This window comes from Chiloscyllium plagiosum, unplaced genomic scaffold, assembly GCF_037043375.1.
Source record: "Chiloscyllium plagiosum isolate Xiang-an unplaced genomic scaffold, Cpla_swu_hap1 HiC_scaffold_43, whole genome shotgun sequence".
Lineage (NCBI taxonomy): Eukaryota > Metazoa > Chordata > Chondrichthyes > Orectolobiformes > Hemiscylliidae > Chiloscyllium > Chiloscyllium plagiosum.
Window position 1 is genome coordinate 26,024,159 of NW_028270181.1, and position 26,484 is coordinate 26,050,642.

Genomic DNA, 26,484 nt, shown 5'->3' on the forward strand with positions numbered 1-26,484 from the left:
TCCAGCATTTTTTATTTTTAGTACAGCTTCCAGCATCTGCAGTCATTTGCTCCTACCAGAAAAACTCGGTGTGTTTTCTCTGGAGCAATGGGGACTGAGGGGAGACTTGATAGAAGTCTATAAAAGTATGAGATGCATAGTTGGAGTTGATCGTCAGAATCTTTTTCCTAGAATTGAAATGTCTAATACTAGGGGTCATGCATTTAAGCTGAGAGGGGGAAAGTTCAAAGGAGATGTGAGGGGCAATTTCTTTACACAGAGAGTAGCAGGAGTCTGGAACGTGCTGCCAGGGTGGAGGTGGAGGTAGACATGAATGGGGGCTTAAGAGATGTTTTGATAAACACATGAATATGCAAGGAATGGAGGGATATGGACCAGGGCAGGCAGAAGGGATTAGTTAATTCGGCGTCATTTTCAGTATAACATCGTGGGTTGAAGAGCCCGTTCCTTTGCTGTACCGTTCTCTGTTCTATGATAACAAACAGCATTAATGCCCATTGTAAACAAATAATTTATCACAACTTATTCGTTCATCTTTCAATTTGAGGTTTTAAATGTTGCGAATAGTCTATCACACCATCCCAAATGGAGCTGAAGAGGAGGATAACGCAGATTTCACATTGTGTGCTCAACCCCCCTTAGGAATTATGTTGAGATTGTCCAAATTCATTACAAACACCAGAGAAAGTGCTTTAGAATTGCAGAATGGTTATAGCCATTTGAATGAGGCCATTTGGCCCATCTCTGTAAGAACAATTCATCAACTTCCACTCCCTTGTCTTTTCCCCATAACCTTTACATTTCTTTCTCTTCAGATGATTATGCAATTATCCAAATTCGTCATCCACTGGATTATACAGCATGACATACCCTTTGGTCCAACCAATCCACACCAACCATGATCCCAAACTAAAGTAGTCCCGCCTGCCTGCGCTTGGCCCACATATTGTAACTGTATCTGCATCTACTACTTTCTTTGGCAGTTCATTCCACATATGAACAACATATATTATAAAAAAGTCAGCCCTCATGTCCTTTTCCTCTTACCTTAAAGATATGTCCCCGAGTTTTGAATTCCCCTACCCTAGAGAAAAGACCCTTGACATTCACCTTATCAATGCCCCTCATGATTTTATAAACCTCAATGAGGTGACCCCTCAACCTCCTAACCTCCAGTGAATAAAGTCCCAGCCTTTACAGTCTATCTGAAACTTTCCAACCCCAGCAAAATCCTGGTAAATCTTTTTGAATCCTGTCCAGTTTAATAATATCCTTCCTGTAATGGGACGACCAGAATCACACATGATACTCCAGAGGAGACCTCATCAACAATATGTACAACCTCAACATGCGTCCAACTCCCATACTAAAAGGTCTGAGCAATGAAAGCAAGCGTGCAAAATGCCTTCTTAACCATTACCATCTAGAATGACAAGGACAGAAGCTATCACTACCTGCAAGTCCCTCTCCAAACCACACCCCATTCTGACTTGGACATATATCGCCATTCCTTCAATGTCACAGTCCAGGAACTGACTCCTTATTGGCTTTGTGAATGTGCTTTGACAAAATGGATTACAGTGAGTCAAGAAGACAGCTCACTACCACCCTCCCTACGGCAATTAGGAATGGACAATAAATGGCTCAACTCATATCACATCCATGAGTGAATTTAAAAAATAAAACTTTTTGAATGCCACAGTTGAATTGGCCTCCATCTGAGGCAGCGCACTCCAGATAAAAGACCAGTCCCTACATAAACGTATCTCCTCCTTTCTGTCATTTGCCAATCGCCTTAAACCACCGATCCCTGGATCTTGACTGTTCCACCAATGGGAGCAGGTTCTCCCTAACTATTTGTCAAATCACTAAAGGTTCTATCAAATCTTCTTTTGACCTTCTCAAGAGAGAACTGCTCCATCTTTGCTAAGCAATCCCTGGCATGGAAGTGACTCAATTTTTTTAAAAGATGTGTTCATAGGTCAGCATTTATTGCCCATCCTGAGTTGTTGCCCAGAGGGACAGACCAGGTAACAATGATTTTTTTTTAAACAACAATGGTTAGGCCAGATTTTTTAAAATTACTAAATTCAAATTTCACTATCTGCTGTGGTGGGGTTTGAACCCACATTCTCATGACATTAGACTGGCTTTCTCAATTACTAAACCAGTGATATTACCACTATGCCACATGTCTGGGTATGGCCCCAGGATATTGTTCCCTCTCTGTCTGGACACTGTGCATCTCTCTATCTCTCTCTGGACACTGCCTGTAGACTTTGTACATCTCTCTCAGATGCTGTGTCTAGACATTGTGCCTTGTACTCTGGATAATGTCTTTAGACATTACACAATTTTCTCCACACACTCTCTGAACATTGTTCCTTCTCTCTGTATGTGACCTCTTGATGTTGTGCCCTCTATCTCTGAACGCTATTGCTGGACCTTGCAGAATTTTCCATTGATTCCCTTTGTTTTGCTAAGCACCTTGTTCATTTGTTAATCTTTTTCAGATTACTTAAAAATGTTTCCTCCTTTCCCACAGTCTTGATACATTAGAAATAGTTCATTGGCCGTCAACACTTTGAGGATTCTTGAGGATAGAAAAAGTGCTAGAAGTTATTTCTCTCTCCTGCTAAATCTCTTGCCTTTCTCTTTTTGAAAAAAAATGTGATATTCACTTCCATTGAACATTCAAATAAGTACATAGAAATTGGTGCTGCAGCAGTTTGAATCAACACAAACAGTACATTTTTCTTTCAAAACTTTAATTTCTATAGTAATTAATACTTTACAACACTCCTTGTTTGCCTAAACTGAAGCGATGGTGCAGACAGCCTTGGCTTTAGTCAAAGAAATAGTCCCGAATCCTTGTTTTCTCAATCCAAGGGAGATAGGCAGTCGTTCTGGTAAAGACGCTCGGCTTGTTCTCAACTGTGCAACCAATAGGTCCGAAACTGACCACCCCATGGACTTCCCACTTGTGCGAATCAAGCTGACAGAGAAGAGGACCACCAGAATCCCCCTGAAACACAGGATAACATGCACTGAACCTCACTAATACACCATTAGATACAGTGGTTCCCAGTGTCACTGCATTAAACAGTGAATCCCAGTGACACACCATTAAACACAGTGAATCCCAGTGAGACACCATTAAACACAGTGAATCCCAGTGAGACGCCATTAAACACAGTGAATCCCAGTGACACATCATTAAACACAGTGAATCCCAGTGAGACACCATTAAACACAGTGAATCCCAGTGAGACACCATTAAACACAGTGAATCCCAGTGACACACCATTAAACACAGTGAATCCCAGTGAGACACCATTAAACACAGTGAATCCCAGTGACACATCATTAAACACAGTGAATCCCAGTGAGACACCATTAAACACAATGAATCCCAGTGACACATCATTAAACACAGTGAATCCCAGTGAGACACCATTAAACAGTGAATCCCAGTGAGACACCATTAAACACAGTGAATCCCAGTGAGACACCATTAAACAGTGAATCCCAGTGAGACACCATTAAACACAGTGAATCCCAGTGAGACACCATTAAGCACAGTGAGTCTCAGTGACATACCACTAAATACAGTGAATCCCAGTGACACACTTTGAAACTCAGTGAGTCTCAGTAGGACACCATTAAACAGTGAGACCCAGTGACACACCATTAAGCACAGTGAGTCCCAGTGACATACCATTAAACACAGTGACTCCCAGTGAGACTCCATTAAACACAGTGAATCCCAGTGAGACACCATTAAGCACAGTGAGTCCCAGTGACATACCATTAAACACAGTGACTCCCAGTGAGACTCCATTAAACACAGTGAATCCCAGTGAGACACCATTAAGCACAGTGAGTCCCAGTGACACACCATTAAAAACAGTGAATCCCAGTGAGACACCATTAAACAGGGAACCCCAGTGACACTATTAAACAGTGATTCGCAGTGATTCACTATTAAACTGTAAGTGCCAATGACACATCATTAAACAGTGATCCAGCGACACACCATCGTGAATAAACATATTGAATGATTTTCAATTCCTTGAAGTGCTGAATCTACCCACACTTTCTCTGTCTCCTCCAAAGCTAATCAATCAGCAGGTTCAAGAGAGTCTTCCTGGACTCAGCAATTTCAGGTGAGACATTTACTCAGCGATGAGATGGAATCTGGAATGTAACCTGTCGTGTGAAACTACAAAACTAATCCTCAAGTTGTCTGACATGAGATGTGAAATGAGGGAGGAGGGCGGTGAGTGCTAAAATCAAACCTATTTCCTTCCAGTTACCTGGCAAGCAGCTGGTGGTCCCTCTTTATCTTTGTAACCGGCACAGATCATCGTGTTCCTCACTCGGTCCCCCCAGAATTTTTTCATTTTGCAAGTTTGATGATCAATGATTGGCAGCCTGGCTTGATTCAGAACTTCAGATAATATGATGTTTTCCTTTTGTCCTGTTGTAAAAGAAAAAAAAGACAGAGTTCCATGTTATTTCGTTGGTCCAATCCCTTGCTCCTGCTAACATCTGAAGTGGCTTGGTTTATCACTCTGCGTATTATTTTAGCTTAGGCCTGCTGTGGTATGAATATATATCTAACTGTAGCCTGGTTGGAGATTTTGAGTCAGATAATTATGAGCTCCCGCTCCAGAAACCTCAGTGCTAATTATAGCCCAATATTCCATTGCAGGCTTCAACATAGATGCCTTCTTTTGGGCAAGATGTTAACGTAAGGTCCCAGCTGCTCCCTCACATTCACATAAAAGCTCCAATGGCACTAATTTGAAGAACAGGAGAGGTTTCCCCAGGGTGATGGCCAATATTTGCTCTTCAATCAGCATCGTAAAATAAACTATTGTTTTGTTTATGGGAACTTGCTTTGTACACATTGGTTGTGGTCTGTCTTACATTATTACATCACTGAACGTACTTCAAAAATACTTGTATATTTCTATTTTTGTTTCTCATTTACAGCATCTGCAGTTCTTTTGGTTTTTCTTCAAAAATACATTTAATTGACTAGGACATTGGACTGTCTTGAAAGCAGCTTTAAAAAGAGCAAGTATCTTAACTTTCTTTGCAAATAACAATAGGGTTTAAAACAGCAGGACATGTAACACAAGAAGATTTTGCTGTTTTCTTAATCACTCTGTCAGTTAATCTTATCCAGTTCTCTAAATTATCACATGTCTCTCTTTTTCTTTTTCTCACTCATCTTTGCCAGACCTTGTTCATTTGAGACATCAATCTTGTTCTGCCCAAGGGATATCAATCTGAACAGTTAACCCTTTCTTCCTCTCTCCCCTGATTAGATTAGATTACTTACAGTGTGGAAACAGGCCCTTCGGCCCAACAAGTCCACACCGCCCCGCCGAAGCGCAACCCACCCATACCCCCTACATTTACCCCTTACCTAACACTACGGGCAATTTAGCATGGCCAATTCACTGTGGGAGGAAACCGGAGCACCCGGAGGAAACCCACGCAGACACGGGGAGAACGTGCAAACTCCACACAGTCAGTCGCCTGAGGCGGGAATTGAACCCGGGTCCCTGGCGCTGTGAGGCAGCAGTGCTAACCACTGTGCCACCGTGCCGCCCACAGATGCTGCTTAACTTGCTGAGGATTCAGCAGTTTCCAGTCAGTTTTCCAGACACTGGCACTGAGAAAGCAGAAAATAGTGGGCCACTGATATGCCAGATGTTCAGCAAGTGGTGTACTGAACAGACACCTTGAATTTTGAATCAACCTGTTCAGTGATGTTTTGACACATATCTGGTGGCGGGTGGAATTGGAAACCAGGCAGACCGGCTGTTCCACAGAACCCTGCATATTTTCTACCAGATGATTTGATCCTATGTTCCCAGAGCATTAATATGGGCTCTGGCTTATTGATCCATTGACATTACTACTACAGCATTGTCACCACACACTGAGCATCTGTATATAAGGTCTGAATTTGAGGGTATTAAACAGATTGACATTATTATCATGGTTAAGATTACAAGAAACCGCTTGTGGGAATTAATTGTCTTCAAGTACAATAAATAGAGGAGTAGGGCTCTCGTGGTGTAGTGATAGTGGAACCTTCATAGAGTGGGCGAGAATAGTCAGCTACATGGTCAGTCCTCCTCCTGTGATGCTGTGACCATGGTTCCCCTGGAGTCTAATGCAGTCCAAACCTCATGCATCGTGGTTTGGTTTCTCAGCCCATCAATTGGGTGAATGAGCCTTGCCCTGTGGAAGTTGCCCTATCATTTTGTTTATTAGCAAAACAACGCGAGAAGTGCCACTTTGCATTGGGAAGCAAATGTTAAAGGAAACAATAACTGTCAAAGATAACGTGCGGCAAATATTTATATTAGCTTTGGAGGACCTCAAGATAGCAGGTGAATGTTTAGCCTTTGGCAGAGTATTTTCCCTTTCAGAGGGATCTTCATCCAAATGAAAGAAAAGGACCAGAAAAGACAAACAAGTGATCCAAACAAGCCTGGCCAGACCTGTCATATTACAATGTTAGCACTCCTGTCTCCCAACTCCAACTGGTCACCTTATCCCCTGAGACAGTCAGACAAGCTACAGAAAAATGACAACTTAGATCCACTCAGGGAAGACAAGTTCAATGAAATTCCCCTCAAAGACTACCAACCCAGTTCCTGGAGACCATAGGGTAACTGGACCATAAAGAACAGAATGAAATCATAGATTAGTTTCAGCACGGAAGGAAGCAATTTGTGCCATTGTGCCTGTCCTAGCACCCTGTAAAAGCAAATCAGTGAGTTCCATTGCCCTGCTCTTTCCCCTAACCCTGCATTGTTTTCTCTTTGCTGATAATAGAGTCACAGAGTCATACAGCATGGAAACAGTCCTTTTGGTCCAACCAGTCCATGCCGACTTTCATCCCAAACTAAACTAGTCCCACCTTTCTCCATTTGGCCCATATCCCTCAGAACATTTCTTATTCATGTACTTATTTAAACATCTTTAATGATCCAGCTTCCTTTTGAAAACCAGAACCCCTCCAGGATTGGGTTTGAACCCATGTTCAAGGGTAATAATGGGTGTCAGAACACTAATTTCCATTCAATCCTGCTTCCTTAGGTTGCTCCCTTACCTCTGGTGGCACCCCAGCCTGTGGTCCAGCACAAATGCCCAGGACGCAGTTGCCTGGCAGTCTCAGGTATGCAGGCATATCGGACATAGTTGGTCTGTGGAATGTCTACTGCTGATCTGACCATAGCAATATCATCATCAATTTCATTGAGGAGTGGGTAGCGATAGTGTTCATGTTTGTAGATTCTTTTCACACGGTAGATCTTCTCTGTCCGTTCAGTCCAGTTCAGGTTGTGCTTACCGAGTACAATACGCCAATTCCCAGCATCTTCTGCTTTGCCTCTAGAAAGTTTCATGGGTTAAGATTAGAAAAGTGGTTTAATGTCAGCCTCGCTGAATTATAGTGTAATCATAAACATAAATGGAGGAATTTGAGCATTGATCAGTCCATCACCATCTGATGCTTTGTCTGCTACACTTGAGCATTGATCTTTTAAGGAGGTGAAAGTGCGGACTGCAGATGTTGGAGTACCAAAGGACATTTTTCAACATTGAGCTTTTAAGGCAATGTAAAACAGATATGCAGTCCTAACCAACATCCCCAGACTTAATGCGACCAGCCTCTACCCCCACAATATAAGGTGTGAGGCACTGAAATTGAAAGGACCACACAAGCCTCATGCACTATGGCACTGAACCTGTGAGTGTAAATATCCAGGTAAATCCCAATGGGGCATCCTTTCTGAAGCAATTGTGGCATCTTCCAGCTTCACCAGGGATGGAAACTCTCACATGTCGTCAAATGGGAGTGGAATGAATGCCTGTTGTCATCACTGCATCTTCTCCCCTTTTCAAAGTGGCCAATGGTGTGGAGACATTAGAACAATAGAGCAATTTGGGACAAAATTAAAGGCCAATGGACAAATATGGATTAATTAAGAAATATCAGCATGGTTTATAAAGGGTACACTGTGTTTATGATTTTTAGTGAAGTTACAAAGAATTGATGAAGGTAATGTGGTTGATATGACACATGGGTTTTTAAAGCCATTTGAGAAAGTGCCACATGACAGGTATGTCAACAAAGTTAGATCACATGGAATGAAAGGCAGTGTAGTAGCATAAACACAAAAGTGATAGGGAAGTAATGACCAGTGATGAACGGGGATCAGTATTAGGGTCACTGCTTTTCTTAATCTTTATTAATGACCTAGATTCAGGGGCATGGAGCCCAATTTCAAAATTTGCCGATGACGCCGAAGTTGGAGGTATTGTCAGCTCTGAGGATGATAGTGATGGTGGTCCTTGGCTATTTGTAGTAAGCAAAGTACTGACTGTATTCAACCAACCCTGTGCTTGTAAATTCCCAAACAAACCAGCTACTGCTAGATGTGATTCTGCAAATGGGCAGCACTTGCTGAACAACCCCAACTGCATTAAAAGCTGCACTAACAAACTCATAACCTGTACAAGGCTTTAGTGAGACTGCACCTGGATTATTGTATGTAATTTTAGTCTCTTTATTTGAGAAGGAGTGTGGTTGTATTGGAGGCAGTTCAGATGCGGTTAACTAGATTCCAGACATGAGGGATTTGTCTTGTGAAGAGAAATTCAGCAGTTTAAGCTCACAACTCTTTGGAGTCGAGAAGAATAAGAACAGATCTTTGTGAGGTATAAGATGCTCAAGGGGATTGACAAAGGAGACGTGGACAGGATGCTTTCCCTTCTGGGATAAGGGGTCACCCAGAGTGTAGCGATACTGAGTAACTTTAAGGAGGAGATAGACATTTCTAATGAATAATGGGTTGAAGGTTTATGGAAAGTGGGTAGGAAAGTGGAGTTGAGGCCAAGATGAGGTGAGTCACGATCATATCAAATGGTGGCGCAGGCTTGAGGGGCTGAATTGCCAACTCCTGCACCTAGTTTTTAAGTTCTTTTGTAAGCTGCTTGCAGAACGTGACACATATTCACACTGAGGGACTGTCTCTCTGAAAACAAAAGGAATATGTTCGAGTCTTGTATAATTGACCAGGAGTATGGGGAGTCTTTGGTTCCTGACTCCTGGGGTTAACTTGCCAACCAGTCAGCACCCATTGCTCCTAACACAGAAATTATTGTGATCATTTGAAATTTGGCATTGTTGCATTTTAAAAAAATAATTCCTGGCATGATTATCACAAACTAAGCCAGCATTTATTGTCCAATTCCAATTGCCCTGGAGATGGCGGTGGTGAGCTGAATACCAGTGAGCTGCCACCTGCTGGTTGGTCAGGACACTCCCAGCGATGGTGACGGTAATATCTGGGATATTGTCTTTGAGATATAATTCTTTGAGTATGACTATGTTCAGGCTCCTGCCTGACTAGGCTGTGGGACAGCTCTCCCAATTTTGGCACTAGCCCGCAAATTTGTCTGGACTTTGCAGAGTTGATCGGGCTAGGTTTAAGTTGTCATTTCCTATCCCTAGGTCAACGCTAGGTGGTCTGTTACATCTGAGTGGCTTGCGCAGTTAAGAATCAATCATGTCGCTGTAGGCCACACAGAGAAGGACAATAGATTTATTTCCATAAAGGACAATAGTGAGCCAGATGGGATTTGATGACAATTGTTGGTTAAGTTTAGATTTTCTTTCCTCCTTGTAATTCCAGATTCTGCTGTGGTGAGATTTGAACCCATTTTCCCAGAACAGCAACCTAGGACTGGATTACTGGTCTAGTGATATGATGTTAGGCCTCCACCTACCCTTTGTCTGGATGAGTGTAAGATGAAAAGCCTGGATAAGTTCAGTTCCAACAACACTGAAGACGTTTAACACCATCCAGGACAAAGCAGCTTGCTTGATTGGCACTACTCCCTCCAACACCGGTATTCAATAGCAGCCGTGTGTACAATCCACAAAAAGGACTGAAGAAATTTACCAAGTCCCCTTAAGATAATCTTCCAAACCCATGACCTCTACCATCTAGAAGGACAACAGCAGTAAATACATTGGGAGACCATCATCTGCAGGTTCTCTCCAAGTCACTCACCATCCAACCTGCCCTCAGACTCGTCCAATCAGGTGGGACTTTGTCTTCAGCAACCCCCGGTTGAAGCATGAGTGGCATTAAACCTGTGCTCTTCTGGAATGGAATCTTGAGCCATGGTCACAAATAGTAGCCCTTGTCTCCAGTAAACTGCCTTCAAATGCAGCAAGTACACGAGAGCGCTCCAAGCTGTAGGAACCATGGTGGCTGCCAGGTTATCGGGCATACACTTTCAGTAGGTGGTGATGATGATCGCAGATCACCTAAATCTTAATGGAATGGAACCCCCTTTCTATTGCTGAATTCTGCAGCATTGTGCTGTGGCCCTCTCAGTGCAATGTGTGTACAGTCGCTGGAACCCTGCATCTTAGCAAAGCCAACTATGTTCCTGAATCCTACTGCCCAGGCTGCAGCACTGACCTCACCAGTGGCATCAGTCACAGTAATAATACTGTGGGAATGACTCAGATGGCACATAGGTCACCCTTCGCTCCCTAAAGAGTCGCATATCGATTTTCAAAGTAGCAGTCATCCGCAGTCACTGGGAGAAGATAGGTCCCATTTCTGCAACCCTCAGGTCCCACTCCTACATCCAGCAGCGTTCTATCACAGTGTCTCAGAACATATGGAGCCTGCGTTGGCAGTGCGCCTTCTTCATCCCCAGGGTGGGCAAATGCCACATGGCAATGACAAGGGCTATAATCCCTAGAACATTGGAGGCTGAGGGGTGACATTATTGAGGTTTATTAAATCATGAACACCAAAGATAAGATGAATGACAAGGATCTTTTCCCCAGGGTAGGGGTGTCTAACACTAGATGCCGTATGTTTAAGGTGAGAGGGGAATAATTTAAAAGGGACCTAAGGGGCAATTTTTTCACACAGAAGGTGGTGAGTGCATTGAATGAACTCTCAGGCAAAGTGCTAGAGGCTGGTATAGTTTCACATTTAAAACTTATCTGGATGAGTATATGAATAGGAAGTGTTTAGAAGGATTTGGGCCAAATGCTGCCAAATGGGACTAAATTAATTTGGGATATCTATTTGGCATGCACGAGTTGGACTGAAGAGTCTGTTTCTATGCTGTACACCTCTATGACTATGATTTTATGACTGTGGACAAGGGGTACATACAACTGGTGCCTGTGGATCGTGCTTTAGGGACGCAATTTAGTGAAAACCAACACGGAGGTCCTTCAGAGCAAGTGGCAAGCTGAATCTGCCAGGTACCTGCTCTCGTTTTGAGCTGTCTTGACTTCTAGCTTACTTGGTGAGCTTGGTAAGGTAGAAAACCAAATATTAATGAGATTAGTTGGGCCATCAACAAGGCATTTGACAAGCAATAAGCCCTTTAATTGGTAACTAGATGCCCCTGACATTGTGACGGGCTTCATTGATCTTCTTGTCTGATTTGATGACAAATCTTGCCATAGAGTACAGCACACAGGCCCCTATTAGGCCCCGTCATGTGATTGTATGCTAATGGTTAGACACAACCAACATTAAAGTGATCCAGTCACTTTGCCATTACCAATTGTGTCATGATTTGGAGATGCCAGTGTTGGACTGGGGTGTACAGAGTTACAAATCACACAACAGCAGGTTATATTCCAACAGGTTTAATTGGAAGCACTAGCTTTCAGAGCGCCGCTCCTTCATCAGTTGGTGTGGTTGTCCACAACCACCTGATGAAGGAGCGGCACTCTGAAAGCTAGTGCTTTCAATTGTGTCAACCATTGTCTATAGGTTTACTGGAACATTAACACAGGCACACTGCACTAATCCAAATAAAGCGTGAAAGCGAATGTAGGATGGGTAGTGTCAGTGTCACTTCGATGGATACAAGTCTCAAAGCTGATGTTTGTGCTGGTATTTGTCTGGTTATGTGATCATCTGTGATGTTCCCCTCCTGGACAGTGACAACCTGTGGGTCTTCAATGGGCATTGCGAACAATGGTGACCCAGAGAAGGTGTTTAGACAGGATGCAGCTAAGGACAGATAACCTGTGTGGCCGAGTGGTTAAACAGTGATTACGGTGAGAGAATGTGGTTGCATGTGTAAGAGAGTACCAGCCATGCCGGTTATGTGCCTTGGGCATTCTGGTTTTGCAGTTTCTGTGCTGTTACATTGCCGGTGAGTGGCTATACTGAATTGCCAATATTTGTCTGGGTGCACAATGACCTATTAAAGATGGCGCAGGCTGAAGGGATGCTGGTCTTTTGCTAGATATCTGAGGAGTAGTGAGTTGTTCTGGGGCAGGGCAATTGGTAAGATGGGGCCTAAATCAGACCTGAGAGATGCCATGGGCGGAGGGGGTAGTTAATGAAACAAGTTTAGTAAATTTGGTGAGAAATCTTTCTGTGCCTCGCATTAACGATCCCTTGAAGAGACTCAACACAACCCGCACTTAGCCAAAAAAGCCATAAGATTCAGCCCGTCGTGCCTCACGCCTTTGCTCACTTACTTTTGAAAGCAATGTGCTGCCGTCAGAACCCAGTGTTTGTGAATGAGAGTTCCACCACAAACATGTTTGTAGGACCTACTCCCCCTGGAGCGCACCTAGCAACAAGAGAAGACTAGTTAATCTAAAGTCTTGCAAATAACATTTTTTATTCACAGGATGAAGGCATCGCTGGCTAGGCCAGCATTTACTTGCTCATCCCAGAGGGTAGTTAAGAGGCAACCACACTGTGTGGGCATGGAGTCACATGTAGTCCAGACCAAGTAAGGATGGCAGTTGCCATCCCTAAAGGACATTAGTGAAGCAGATGGATTTTCCCCAGCAATCATCATGGTCATTTTTAGATTCCAGATTCTTGCTGAACTCAAATTCTACCATCAGCTGTGGGAGGATTCAAACCCAAGACCCCAGAACATTAACCTGGGTTAATAACCCAGCAATAAGACCACTAGGCTATCGTCTCCCCTTAGGATCCTTGAAGATTTGGATATGGGACTCAGCGACCCCACTCCAGTCACTCTGCACTCATTACTCTGAGCTTAAATAATAACTGGAAATGCTGGACAAACTGAGCAGCAGTGGTGCAAAGACAAACAGAGTTAATGTTTTGAATCCATTATAACTTCTTCTTCTTCGCTCTGAACAGGAGTCCTATTGGACTCGAAAGGTTTACTCTCCTTTTCTTTCCACAGATGCTTCCAGTTGGGCAGAGTATCTCCAGCACCTTCTGGGGTTTCTTTATTTCAGGTCTGCAGCATCTGCAGCTCTGTCATTTTCATATTCTGAGCTTCCGGTCACTCGTCACTTTAATTCTCCACTTTGCTCTCACTCTGACCTTCCTGTCCTCGGTCTGCTATAGAGTTCCAATGAAGCTGAATGCAAACTTATGGAACAACTTAGCCTTCGAGAGAAACCTTCTGGGCTCAAACCTGAGTTCACCAATTTTAGACCATGGCCTCATCTCTTTCCATTTCTCGTTATCACTGATTCGGGCTTTCCTTGATTCTTTCCTATTCCTTCATTTTACCTTTACATGGAGGCTAACCCAGCCATTCATACCTCACCTGATATACACTTTCTGTCTCTTTACTGTGAAACCTTCTGTCCTGCCCTCCACCCTATCCCTTGTGCTCTTTCTCTACTCTGACTTTTGGGTTTCTCAAAACCCAAGACATTTCCTCAGAGAGCTGACATAGGACTGATGATCTGACCATGGTGCTGGCTAATTTCAGAATATGCTCTCACAGCAGATACCAGACCAATACATCGTAGTGTATCAGTGTTCCCCATTCACTGTTTACCTGTAAAGAGACCTGCCATGGCCAGGAATGTGGCTGTGCCTCATTCCCCGATACGATCCTCCCAGCTATATTCGGCGTGAACTGGGGTACACCACAGTCCTTTGGCCAGTCTGAAAACCCAATAAATACAAATATCAACATGGACTGCTCTCAAAATATCACAGATTGTCTCACACTCTACGTACCTGCCATCTTTTCTCCCATTCTCATTTCTGAGGGTCCATTGGCTTAGTCCATATCAGAGAATCACTACAGTGTGTAAGCAAGCCATTCTGCCCATCATGTCCATACCACTTTTCCAAAGAGCATCCCATTCAGACCAAATTCCCTACCCTATCCCAGCATTTCCCATCGCTAACCCACCTAGCCTACACATCCCTGGACACCATGGGTAATTTAGGCAGGCCAATCCACCTAACATGCACATCTATGGACAGCAGGAGGAAACCAGAGCACCAGATGGAAACCCATGCAGACAAGGGGAGAATGTGCATGGGGAGAAGGCCACATAAGGAATGTACCGCACTGGTTTGCCATTGCCTTTTGCAGGATGGCTGACTAGAAACTCTCTCCCTCTTACTGTGTAGCACTTGCTTTCTGAAAATCCATGTAGACTCCATCAACAGTATTATCTTTCAGTTACCTCTTCAAAAACTTAAGCAAATTAGTCAAGCATAATTTCTCCTTTCGTAGCGCAGGCTGACTCTTCCTAATCAACTCAGCTTTTTTCTTGCCACTACTAATTCTATCCTGGGTAATTGTTTTCTCACCATTGACTGGTCAAAGAATGTGGGGTGGCCTTATTGAAACATACAACATCCTGAGGGGGCTTGACAGGTTGAGAAGATGTTTCCACTAGGGAGGGAATCTGGGACTAGGGGACATAGTTACACAATGAGGGGAGATGTGAAAGAATGTCACCTCCGCAGAGAGTCTGAGATTCTCTAACCCCAGAGAGGCTAGATCACTGAAAGTCTTTAAAAAGGAGGCAACTAACTTTTTGAAATATCAGGGAGTTGAGGACCAGGCTAAGTAGACAAAAGAGGAGTTGATATCTGGGGCAGAATAACCATGATCTTGTTGAGCGGTGCAGGCAGACTTAAAAATAGCCACTCCTGCTCTTATTTCTTGGGTTCTCATAGCCTTTAATTGCTGTGCTTATCTTTACAACCTTTATTGAACAAGGCCATAAGGCTTGCAATTCTCCAGTCTTCTTGCACCTCGCTGAGTCCAGGGAAGACTGGAAGATTATGGTTCATGCACCTGTAATTTCCAATCTCACTCCCTTCAATATCCTTGGAAGCATCTCATCTGATCTCGCAGCTTTGTCAGCTTTATGTACCAACATCTCTTCCTTCTTTTGAACCCTTCCAGTGATAGAATATCCTCTTCTGTCACCGTAGCCTGGGTAATGTGTTTGAGGTAACATTATGTTGTGAAGTAACTATTAAAACTTTCTCAGAAAGATCAATGAGGCCAATATCTTGAGGCACACCTCAGCCTTTTGCAACTGGTGGAATGTAGTTGAGAGTCACTGTTGATGAAAAGACGGTTTTATGGGCTGCACTCATAAGTAAACATTTGCAAATTGACCCTGATCATTGAACCATAGAATGATACAGCATTTGGTTCACCATACCTTTGATACGCTATCCAATTATCCCAAAACCCTGCTCTTGCCTGTTACTTTTTTCTCTTTAAGTATTTGTCGAATTCTCTCTTGAATATTATTATTGGTATTTGTGGGACGAGAGTGAGGGATTGCATGGTAAATATTCCAATGGTTTGGTAACTAATGCAATTTTGTGAAAGCTCAAGCAGGTTATCCTCATGGAGGAAGGATGAAGAGTCACTCCCCTTGTTGCTCACGCATAAAACTGGTAACTGGCATGACCAATTGTTCCCGACTTTCCCTACCTTTACAGTTGGTCTGCTAACAAGGCAAACCTGAGAGAAAATAATAGGAATGACCATGAGGCAGCTGGGTCAACATATGGACAGACCCTTGATGTTACTGCAATAATATTTTAAAAAGACACTACTCTGCATGTTACTAAAAGGGACCTACAGGGCAACGTTTTCATGCAGAGGGTGGTGCGTGTATGGAATGAGCTGCCAGAGGAAGTGGTGGAGGCTGGTACAATTGCAACATTTAAAATCTATTTGGATGGGTATATGAATAGGAAGGGTTTAGAGGGATATGAACCAAGTGCTGGTAAATGAGATGATATTAGGTTAGGATATATGGTTGGCATGGAAGAGGTTGACTAAGGGGTCTCTTTACATGTTGTATATCTCTATGACTCTATGACCCATCTTCTCCAGTCTCTCCACACATTTGAAATCTTTCATCCTAGGTACCCTTTTTGGAATGTCATTGGCTTGCGTCTGTGTCAAATTGTATTGATGTAAATTGCCACAAAAAATTGACAACGAGGGGAAATTGGAGAATATGAGAATAAACTAGCCAAGATTACAAAAAGAGATTGTATGAGCCTTTACAAGTGCATAAAAAAGGAGGGGAGTAGCCAATGTTCCTTGGAGGCAGAGATAGAAATCTTGAGGAATGGGAATATGGCAGAGATGAAACAAATGATTTGTATTTGTTCTTCACATAGTGAACACAATAGATAATCCAGGGACTAATAAGAATGAGGAAACAGTTGATTAATATTAGCAAAGAAAAATTATTAGAGAGAAGATGAAATGATGGACAACGTCTCTAAAAGACAGGCAGCTCCTATTTCTTACGTTCATTTCATAATATGTTATTCAAAATATTAAAACACAAGATAAGGGTCATAGAGGGATGATTAGTTAATGTACAGGCAGCAGAGAGTAGGACTAGAGTCATAGAGCTGTACAGCACAGAAACAGACCCTTCAGTCCAATTTGTCCATGCTGAACAGATATCCTAAATAAATCTAGTCCCATAACAAACGCCTTCTTCACTATCTTGTCTACCTGAAACTTCACTTTCAAGGAACTATGAACCTGCACTCCAAGGTCTCTCTGTTCAACAATCTGTCTATATCTTATGTACTTATATACAAAAACAACATCCTCTGTCCTGTTAATTGATTACTTCCTTTGCAATTCTTCTGTTAATGGAAAAGAAATCTGAAGAAACAGTTCCTTCAAATAGAATCCGTGGTGAAGAAGAGGGAGGAATGGTTGGAGACGGAATCATAGAACCAAAGAATTTTACAGGATAGAAGGAGACCAATCGGCCCATTATCTCTGTACTGGCTACCAAAAGAGCTATCCAGCTAGTCCCACTTTGCAGCCCTATCACTGGAGTAAGAGATTTTCAATCACCTGGCTGAGTGTGTGCACAAGGACTTTAGGGTGCAGGGCTTAGAGTGATATCAGGAAGGGCATTGCTTTTTGATGAGGGTTTAATCTGAGCCCAGAAGATGACTGGAGTTAAATCCTGGGCTGTAACAGTTGGGCTGTTACAGGCATTCATTGGTAAATTGAGCAGACATCTTCATGTGAGAGATACTGGTGGTGCAGCCATTGCAAAGGGATTGAAGGGGGTTTTCTGTTCACTCTCCGCTAAGGGGAACACTTATTAGGCAGGATTCAAAATGGCTAATAGATCCTCTCCATCCTTGAAGAAAATAATCTGAATAGAAAACAAAATAATTGAGGATCAACATAAATGTTCTTCTGCCGCATAGGTGGTGAGGGTGACCTCAATCTGTTCTTTTTATTTAAAGACTCTGTACTGTTTCTGTTTGTGAAAGCAATGCTGCAAGTTCAAAACTGTTGATTTTATTCAAATCATTACCTCTGGCATCCAATCCATCATTAAAAGGACAGTGGGGTAAAGCATCTCTTCAGCTTATTAGAATAATCCCATGTCAAGTCCCGTGATAATAGTTCTCCCAGACCAGCAGGTGCAGATAATTATGGTAATTCTTCGATATTCAGAAAGCAGAATGAACTCAAAAGCTTTGAAAATTGTGAGGAAATGGCCAGTGCAGTGGCTATTGTGCATAATTCTACATTGCTACTTATTGAAAAGAGTAGTTTGCTATCAACATACATTTTATTGTCATCATCATCGGTGGTCCCTCGCAGACAAGGATGACTCTCTTCCATTCTCAGGGTGACTCCATTGGTGGCTGTAATGACCAATGTGGCTACATCAGGCTTTGTTACACTTGGGGCAGGTGGTGGTCATGAGAAGGAGTGGGTGAGGTGTTGGTGTGGTACCGTGCTCCTTTCAGTATTTTCACCTGGTTTCCACTTCCCGGATGCTCCTCCTCCACTTTGGATGGTCCTTGGCCAGAGATTCCCGGGTGTCTGTGCAAATGCCACACTTCCCCAGTGAGGCCTTGAGGGTATCATTGAAGCACTTCCTCTGTCCACCTGGGGCTCGCCTGTCGTTTTGGAGCTTTTCATTGAGCTGGTTGTAGCAGACTAGATCGTGATAACTGTCTCACACCAGGGTTGTGCTACAAATTCTACTCAATATTTCTTCTTTTGCGTCCAAGTAACTACAGTGAACAAACCTTTTTTTAAATTAATTCAACCACAAGAGGCTATTAAGTTATTGTTATCATGGACAATTGTAGAGTGGTGTTCCACAATCCCCTCCATTTGTCCATTGGCAGAATCTGCAATAACTTATCGATAATAGATCATTGAATTGTACAGCACATCAGAAGGCCATTCGGCCCATCAAGCCTGCACTGGCTCTTTGAAAGATCTATCAAATTAATTTCATTTCCTTGCCCTACATACGTTTCCTCTTAAAGTGTTTGTTTAATTCTTGTTTGAAAGCTCCTATTGAATCAGCTTGAAGCAGCTCTTCAAATTATAATGACATGAAAAGAGCTTTCTTAATCTTTTTCCTCTGGTGCTTTTGCCAATTATCTTAAATCTGTATCCTAAGGTTTATCATCTCTGTTGCCAGTGGCAACAGTATCTCCCTATCTCTCCCAATTCCTCCCTCTTCTCTCAGGGGTTGTGAGTCTTTGGAACTCCTTGCTTCAGAGAGCTGTCAGGACAGAGTCCTTGTATATATTTCAGTTTGAGATTGGTAAATGCTTGATGATTTGCGGAATCAAGTGTTACAGGCAACATAAAGGAAAGTAGATGTGAGGGATGTCAGATCAGCTATGATCCTATTGAATAGTGGTGGAAGCCCAAGAGGCCGAATGGTCTACTCTGTTTCTCAGTGAAAGTGAGGACTACAGATGCTGGAGATCAGAGTCAAGATTAGAGTGGTGCTGGAAAAGCACAGCAGGTCAGGCAGCATCCGAGGAGCAGGAAAATTGACTTTTCGGGCAGGAGCTCCATGGAGCCTACTCCTGCTTCTATTTCTTCGGTCTATCTATTAGACTAAAACCCTTCATAATTATTTACACATCAGTTAAATCCATCACCACCCTCTCTGCTCTAAAATAAATCAATCCTAGCATCTCAAGTCTCTCCATATAACTGAAGTCTCTCAATTCTGGTACTATCATAGAGTCATACAGATGTACAGCATGGAAACAGACCCTTCAGTCAAACCCATCCATGCCGACTAGATATCCTAAATAAATCTAGTCCCATTTGTCAGCATTTGGCCCATATCCCTCTAAACCCTTCCTATTCATATACCCACCCAGCTGCCTTTTAAAAGCTGTAATTGTACTAGCCTCCACCACTTCCTCTGGCAGTTCATTCCATACATGCACCACTCTCTGTGTGAAAGAAGTTGCCCCTTAAATATTTTAAATCTTTCCCTCTCACCTTAAACCTATGCCCTCTAGTTTTGGACTCCCCCATTGTGGGGAAAATACCTTGTCTATTTATCCTATCCATGCCTCACATGATTTTATAAACCTCTATAAGGTCACCCCTTAGCCTCTGACGTTCCAGGGAAAACTGCCCGAGCCTACTCAGCCTTTCTCTATAGCTCAAACCCTCCGACCCTGGCTGCATCTTTTCTGAACCCATTCAAGTTTCACAACATCATTCCTGAAGCAGGGAGAATTGCACACAGTACCTAAGTAAATCTCTTTGCTTTTGTACACTATGTCTCTATAAAGTGAAAGTACTCTGTGTGTGTGTTTTTAAAACAGCCTTCTCAATCTGTCCTGCAACCTTCAAATAATTGTGAATGTAAATTCTCAATTTCCTAATTTCCTGCAGCCATTTGTAATTGTACCTGTTAGTTTGTGTTGCTTCTTCTCAGTATTTCTTTACAGCTAGGATTGATTTGGAGGTGCCAATGTTAGACTGGGGTGGACAAAGTTAAAAACCACACAACACCAGGTTATAGTCCAACAGGTTTAATATATCATTACAGCTCCATGACACTGTAATCATTTGCTATAAATTTTGTGTCTTATGACCCTGCTTCACAACTACCTGATGAAGAAGCAGTGCTTTGAAATAAACCTGTTGGACTATAACCTGGTGTTGTGTGATTTTTAACTTTGTTTACAGCTAGGGCTATCTTTATCTATGTTTATTCATGAATCACTACAGCCTCTCCCTTTACTGCTGCACTGGCAGCATCTCTTACTTTAGTTAATGCTAGATGATTTTTAAAACATTCAAGGACATCTTCAGATGGTGAGCAGCGCTATATAAATGTAACACTTTCCATCATAATTTGTCTTACTTTGAAGAAAAATGGTATCTGGGAGCAACACCACATTGAACTCACAGAGTACCATCAGAAATCGCTTTTCAAAACTTCTGCCATCAAATCCCTCCAAACCTCAACCCTCCACTTCTACCTTGCCCTCATTCCCAAACCTCTTCATCCCTAACCCCCCCATTACTCCACTTCCAGCCGCTACCCACATGTGTGACTCCCCCATTCCCTAACCCACTACCTTGGCTCAGCTAATATAACTGTTCATACGTATTTTAAGATAAATTGATGAAGCAGGAGTCAACTTCAATGATTTGCTTAACCCTATTTTGCGCCAACTTTGAAATACTGACACTTTACAATTTCTAAAATTTTGTATATTGTTTTGTGCTTAAGAGCTCGACAGAACTGGAGTGATCACATAAAAACACACAGTTGATGCTAACTAATTGTAAATAAACTGGTAAGGTACATCTCTGATTAAAAACAACTTACATTTTGGTTTATTTCCAGTTTGTCAAATAATTTGACAGCTCGAAGAAAATGCTGCCTCCTAATGGAGAAATGGAATTATAATACTGTACGCTGAGATTAAAAGGGCACCTGAATATGCTCAAACTGAATACTGCGGCTCCACGTATTAAAGCAAATTTTGATTACAGAGTGATTTTGAACAAAGAATTGTTATGATCCCAGCTGATAGTGGTCCTGAACAAGTCAGATCCCAAAATGCAGCCTGGCTTGATTTTAGTTATTTTAGTTAGATTTATTTTAGTTAGCTAATGTCACATAATTAAACATATTCATGAGGCTGCAGATATTCTTTAACAACAGAGTGCAAGTTTATTGCAGAAAGGAGAAAAAAAACAAGCAATGTAAAACACAGTTTAGAAAGACCTTAACATAAACAGCAAAATAAAGTTTCAACCCATTTCCCTTTATCTGTATCAGTCTCCAGTCCAGAGAAACTATCCTTCAATTTCATTTTTTTCAGTTTCTACTGAGCTGACTCTTTCCAGTTTCCTTTCCATGAACTGTGGTGATAATTCTACAATTCTTTTCTGAGTCTGTGGTGACAATTCTGAGGACCTAAACTTCCTCAATTCTAACAATTTGAAGATTTCTGTACAAACTCTCCCGGTTTAGGAATGCCATGGACTAGGAAACACTGCTGAAGTGACTGGCTCCACTGAACTGAATATGTTTATTTCCTTCCGAACTGACCAAAGTCTGCCCTGAAATCAAAGCAAAACGAATGGCTTTGTTCTGTTTTACTCTGCCTGTCCCAAAACTCAGCAGTATAAACATTTTATCCATTAACACCACAGGGATGCACAAGGCAACTGAATTAAGTCAGATTCTTAGAAATTATGTATTTAGGTCACTGATTTTCTAACTTTTTTAAATAACGTTTTCACAGAACTGACCAAATCTTCAACTTTAAAATCCAATTTCCAAAAATGATATCTATATATAGAACTGACACCCTTCATTGCAGAGGGAGGAACATTCAGGGGGGAATTTTATAGTAATGAAAACAGTATGGGCTACGGTGAGGAATCTAGGAAAATTGGGTGAGAAGTGCAACAGGTCTTTTTTAATATCAGGAGCAAAATGTTGCATTTTCCAATAGATACCGGGCGTTGAGACCAAATTGAGAAGCCTATTAACAGAGATTATAGTTTGTTGTCAGCTTCATTAACTGCTGATCTGACCTTATTAATGCACAGCTTCATTTCCTACCACCCACTGCAAGGAAACTAAAAGTCAAACATTCTCGACATGAAAGTCTGAGTGGGAACTTAGTGACTCTCATTCACTGCTTGCACCTCTGGAAGTAGACACACTTGGACACACAGGCAAAAGTGAGGACTGCAGATGCTAGAGGTTAGAGTCAAGAGTGTGGTGCTGGAAAATCACAGCAGGTCAGGCAGCATCTGAGGAGCAGGAAAATCGATGTTTTGGGCAAAAGCCCTTCATTAGGAATGACGCTTGGACACACGGCTGTTCTCGTAAGTCACACCAAAGATAGCATACAGGTACAGCAAGCTATTAAGAATGCAAGTATCATGGTGGGTCAGGCAGCATCCATGGAGAGAGAGAAAGCTACCGTTTCGATTTTAGATGACTCTTCAGAGCAATGCAAGTCTTATGTTGTTCCTTACTGATGAGGGGATGGGGTACATAAACAAAGAAGTCTTGCAACAATTGCCTGAGTCTTTTGCGAAATCATATCTGGGGTGCATTACTTTGATCTTCATACACAAGGAATGAAATACTAGCATTGGAAGCACTAACTGATGGATTCCTGGAGTGAGAGGACTGTTCCATGTTGAAGCAGGCAAACAGGCCTCTCACTCCCTGGTGTTTCGATGAACGAGAAATATACAAGAATTTGAAGAAGGTTTCAAGGGGAAACACAAAGGCACAGTCTCAGAACAGATCATTTCAGACTGTGATGAGAAATTTCTTCACTCAGAATCGATGGAATTCCCTACTCCAGAGGATTACCAATGTTTCATCTCTGAGTATATTTAAAGCTGAGATTGACTGTTAGGGAAACAAGGGAGGTAAGGAGCAACCAGTAAAGTGGAGTTGAAGCTGAAGATTGACTGTGACTGTATTGAATAGTGAAGCAGCCTGATTGGTCTAACCCTGCTGCTATCGCTTATATTTTATGCTCAGATACAAGTTCCAGGGCTAACATTTTTCTTTAAATGACACCACCAAAAAAACTAATCACAGTACTGTGTGTAAGCAAAATTTATTTTTACATTTTGAATGACTGCCCACCAAAATGTAGATGAGATCAATGGAGATCTTCCTGAGAGGTGTGATAAGAATGTTTCAATTGAAGTACTAACATACTTAACATAAGGTATACTCTTGGGTGCAGTATATGACAGAATTTAGTTATCATTTAGTTCTGAGCAGAATGGGGTAACCCGGCAAAATATAAACACTGTTTTGAATATAATAACAATAGCTCATGAGGCACTCAACTCTTAAAAAATTATTCTTTCATGTGATGTGGTAATGGCAACATTTATTGCCTATCCCTAGTTGTCCAGAGTTCAGTTAAGAGTCAACCACATTAATGTGGATCTAAAGTCATATTTAGACCAAGTCAGGAGTCAGACTTCACCTGATGAAGGACCAGCGCTCTGAAAGATTGTGATTTCAAATAAACCTGTTGAATTATAACCTGGTGTCATCTGGCTTCTAACTTTGTCCACCCCAGTGCAACAATGGCACCTCCACATCACATTTTGACCAGAACAGGTAAAGCTGGTAGATTCCTTCCCTAAGGGGCAATAGTGAACCAGATTGGTTTTTATTGGATTCAATGATAGTTTCATGGTCACTATTACTGAGAATAATATTTATTGCATTGATTTTAATTCACTGATTGAATTTCAAATTCAGCAGCTGTCTGAGTGGGATTTGAACAAATGGCTGTATAGGAGTCCCTCTGTCCCATCTGTCCCTCTGGATTACTAGTCCAAAGATATTATCATGACCCTACCATCTCTTTGCTTCACTTCACCTCACTTTCCTCTTTACTTGCTCTCTGTATATTAATGTCACTAGCAATGATGGCATTTATTGCCCATTCTGTATTGCCCCAAAAAGATGGTGATGGGTCTTCTCCTTCAACCTTGGCATGAGAAAGCCAGCTACTGTTTACAGGAAAGCACAAAGCCATAAAAGTCCATCTGACTGCCTTCCTGATCTAACTCCTGTTGCACTTTCACATTTTGAATAATATTGAGTTCCACAGTTCGCGAAGTTGAGATGAAGAAGGATGGGGCTTAATTTGCTGGATTATCAGCAAGCCTTCTACTGACAGTAACTTGATGCTGTTTTTCAGAATTAAACAGCTCTCTTGACACATTGAAAATGCAGAAAGATCAATCAGATTCACCCTGACTGAATTCACTCCCTGGTCTTAGAACAGAAGAGTGTGAGAGGGAGGGAAACCAATCAATCATCTTATAAGAGAACATTAACACAAAAAGTGGGTCACTAGATGTTATTCTGTTGATGGGCTTTTGGACAATATATTTATGTATTTTTGGATAATTCCAGTGTGTTTTTGCACTGATTACCAGGAATTTGATTAATTGTTTGCAGAGTTCTATAGAACAAGCTGAATAAAGAGAACACAGCATTTGAAATATAAGCCATGAGAGGCCCAGTGGATAATGTTAATAATGTTAATATTCACTGGGCCCATCAGATAACATTAATTTTATACTTTACTTGATCTTTCCTTCCATTGAATTTAAAGACACCCAATCTTTGCCTTTTTATGCGTAAGGCTTTTGTTTGGTTAAAATTGCCTTTTTGAAATTTAATTGCGTTATCTCTCAAATAATCTGCTTTACTTTGGTGAAAGATGGAAAATCTATGGTGAGTAAATTTACAATAGATGCCCACCTCCTTCGGAAACACAGTTCTTCAAATCCTCAGCAGGGATATATTAACCTTGGAGGGAGTGCAGTGCAGATTTACTCAGTAAAAACGATGAATAATAATGTTTCTATTCAAATAATTACCCAATGCTGCGCTGTGATCAAGTGATCCTGTCTCCATCACACTTCCAGGCAGTGCATTCCAGATCCTCACTACTCACAGCATAAAAATAAAGATCCATCTCAATTATATATGCTTTTTAAAAAAAATTACATTAAACTATTCTCCTTTTGTTCTTGATCCTTTTACAAAGTGGCATAGTTCATTCCTATCTATTCTGTCTGCACTTCTTATAGTTTTGCAAACTTTTATAAATCTCCTGTTAGCTCCTCATCTCCAAGGACAATAATCCCAACGTATGCCGTCTATCTTCAGAACTGAATGTTCTTTTGCCTGAAAACATTCCTGTAAATATTGGCTGCACAGTTGTTAGCAAAAAACTGCTGCCAACAGTTCAAGAAGAGGGTGGGTGTATATTCACTGCAAGGACTGCTGCAGTTCATGAAAGCAGCTCACCACCACCTTCTCAAGGGTAACTAAGGATGGGCAATAAATGCTGTCATTGCCTAGTTGGCAATGCCTACATCCCACAAATGGATAAAAGGTCGACCATTGTCTTCTTGGGGCAAATAAGAATGGACAAAAAATGTGGATGTTGACCACATCAGGAGAATGAATTTGAAAAATAACTAGTAACACCGTCACCATCACGCACAAAGACAGGATGAGAAATTCCCGTCGGCATCGTCCATATGAAAGAAAAATTTATGTTTTGTATCTTGATTGTTCCTACTCCACACAAACAGTTGTATGATCACTGATCTCAATGAAAATTATTTAGTCTGCCAGTAAATGATCATTGACTGTTTTTCTAATTCAGAAGGCAATTTCAATGCACTTACCTAAGTGTGTAATTTTGCTTTGAGGGCCATTGCTAATGTGCAAGGCTTGTGTTAGAGAGAGTACGAGGACAACAAGGGTCGCAATCTGTTCCAACATCTTCAGCAGAGTTCCATCGTGTGATTCCAAACATCCCTTCTTCATTCTCTTATTTATATAAATGACCGGTGTGCAGAGATCTTCATGTGACTCCATGTCACTATTGTCCCAGGATTAACCTGCTCTGTGTACAACAATAAAGGCCAAGCTAAACAGAGGGAAACAGATGCTTCTGGGTGATCTGTTCCTCTGTGTGTATCTGTGTGTCAGCCAATCCTATGGTCAGTCAAATCAGTTGTTTCAGTAATAGGTTGACTGCCCATACACAAACAACAACATCAGTGACTAAGCATCATGTTCTAGAAGGTACTGTTTTGGGAAAACCAGTATGACTGAGAGAAACAAGACCCCCGTAACAAAGTGTAACTTCTGCCAGCAAACTAATTTGAGCTACGATCATGCTATTTTTGGGTTTGGGTTTATCAGCTCCTTTTAAAAATGATGCCTTGGGTAGAATTGCACCACTCTTATGAATGTCTCTGTGTGAATCATTTGAAGAACATGAAAAACAAGAATTTTCTTGAGAAAAGTGTCTTCTACTG

General features: G+C 41.8%; 1 protein-coding gene across 2 annotated transcripts; it reads right to left on the reverse strand.

The window, feature by feature from the left end:
• Nucleotides 1-2,747: 2,747 nt before the first annotated feature.
• Nucleotides 2,748-26,002, reverse strand: LOC122541769 (elastase-1). 2 transcript variants are annotated; one of them, XM_043678725.2, is made up of 7 exons: nt 25,846-26,002; nt 25,027-25,095; nt 13,867-13,976; nt 12,569-12,663; nt 7,139-7,419; nt 4,317-4,480; nt 2,748-3,025 (listed from the first exon to the last, which is right to left on the reverse strand). In XM_043678725.2, exons 1-7 carry the CDS (start codon nt 25,985-25,987, stop codon nt 2,846-2,848), a joined length of 1,041 nt encoding a protein of 346 aa, XP_043534660.2. In that variant the 5' UTR covers nt 25,988-26,002; the 3' UTR covers nt 2,748-2,845. The 2 variants fall into 2 exon arrangements, with proteins under 2 accessions (XP_043534660.2, XP_043534661.2); XM_043678726.2 differs by lacking the exon at nt 25,027-25,095.
• Between the last annotated feature and the right edge of the window lie 482 nt (nt 26,003-26,484).

Excerpts from the sequence above, each read along its gene's own strand:
- LOC122541769 (XM_043678725.2), bottom strand. The coding sequence starts at position 25,987 with ATGAAGAAGGGATGTTTGGAATCACACGATGGAACTCTGCTGAAGATG. Across the intron at positions 25,096-25,845 it reads AAGCAAAATTACACACTTAG|TGAGGATCTGGAATGCACTG; the intron begins GTAAGTGCATTG and ends TGCTGTGAGTAG. Across the intron at positions 4,481-7,138 it reads AGGCTGGGGTGCCACCAGAG|GACAAAAGGAAAACATCATA; the intron begins GTAAGGGAGCAA and ends CTTTTACAACAG.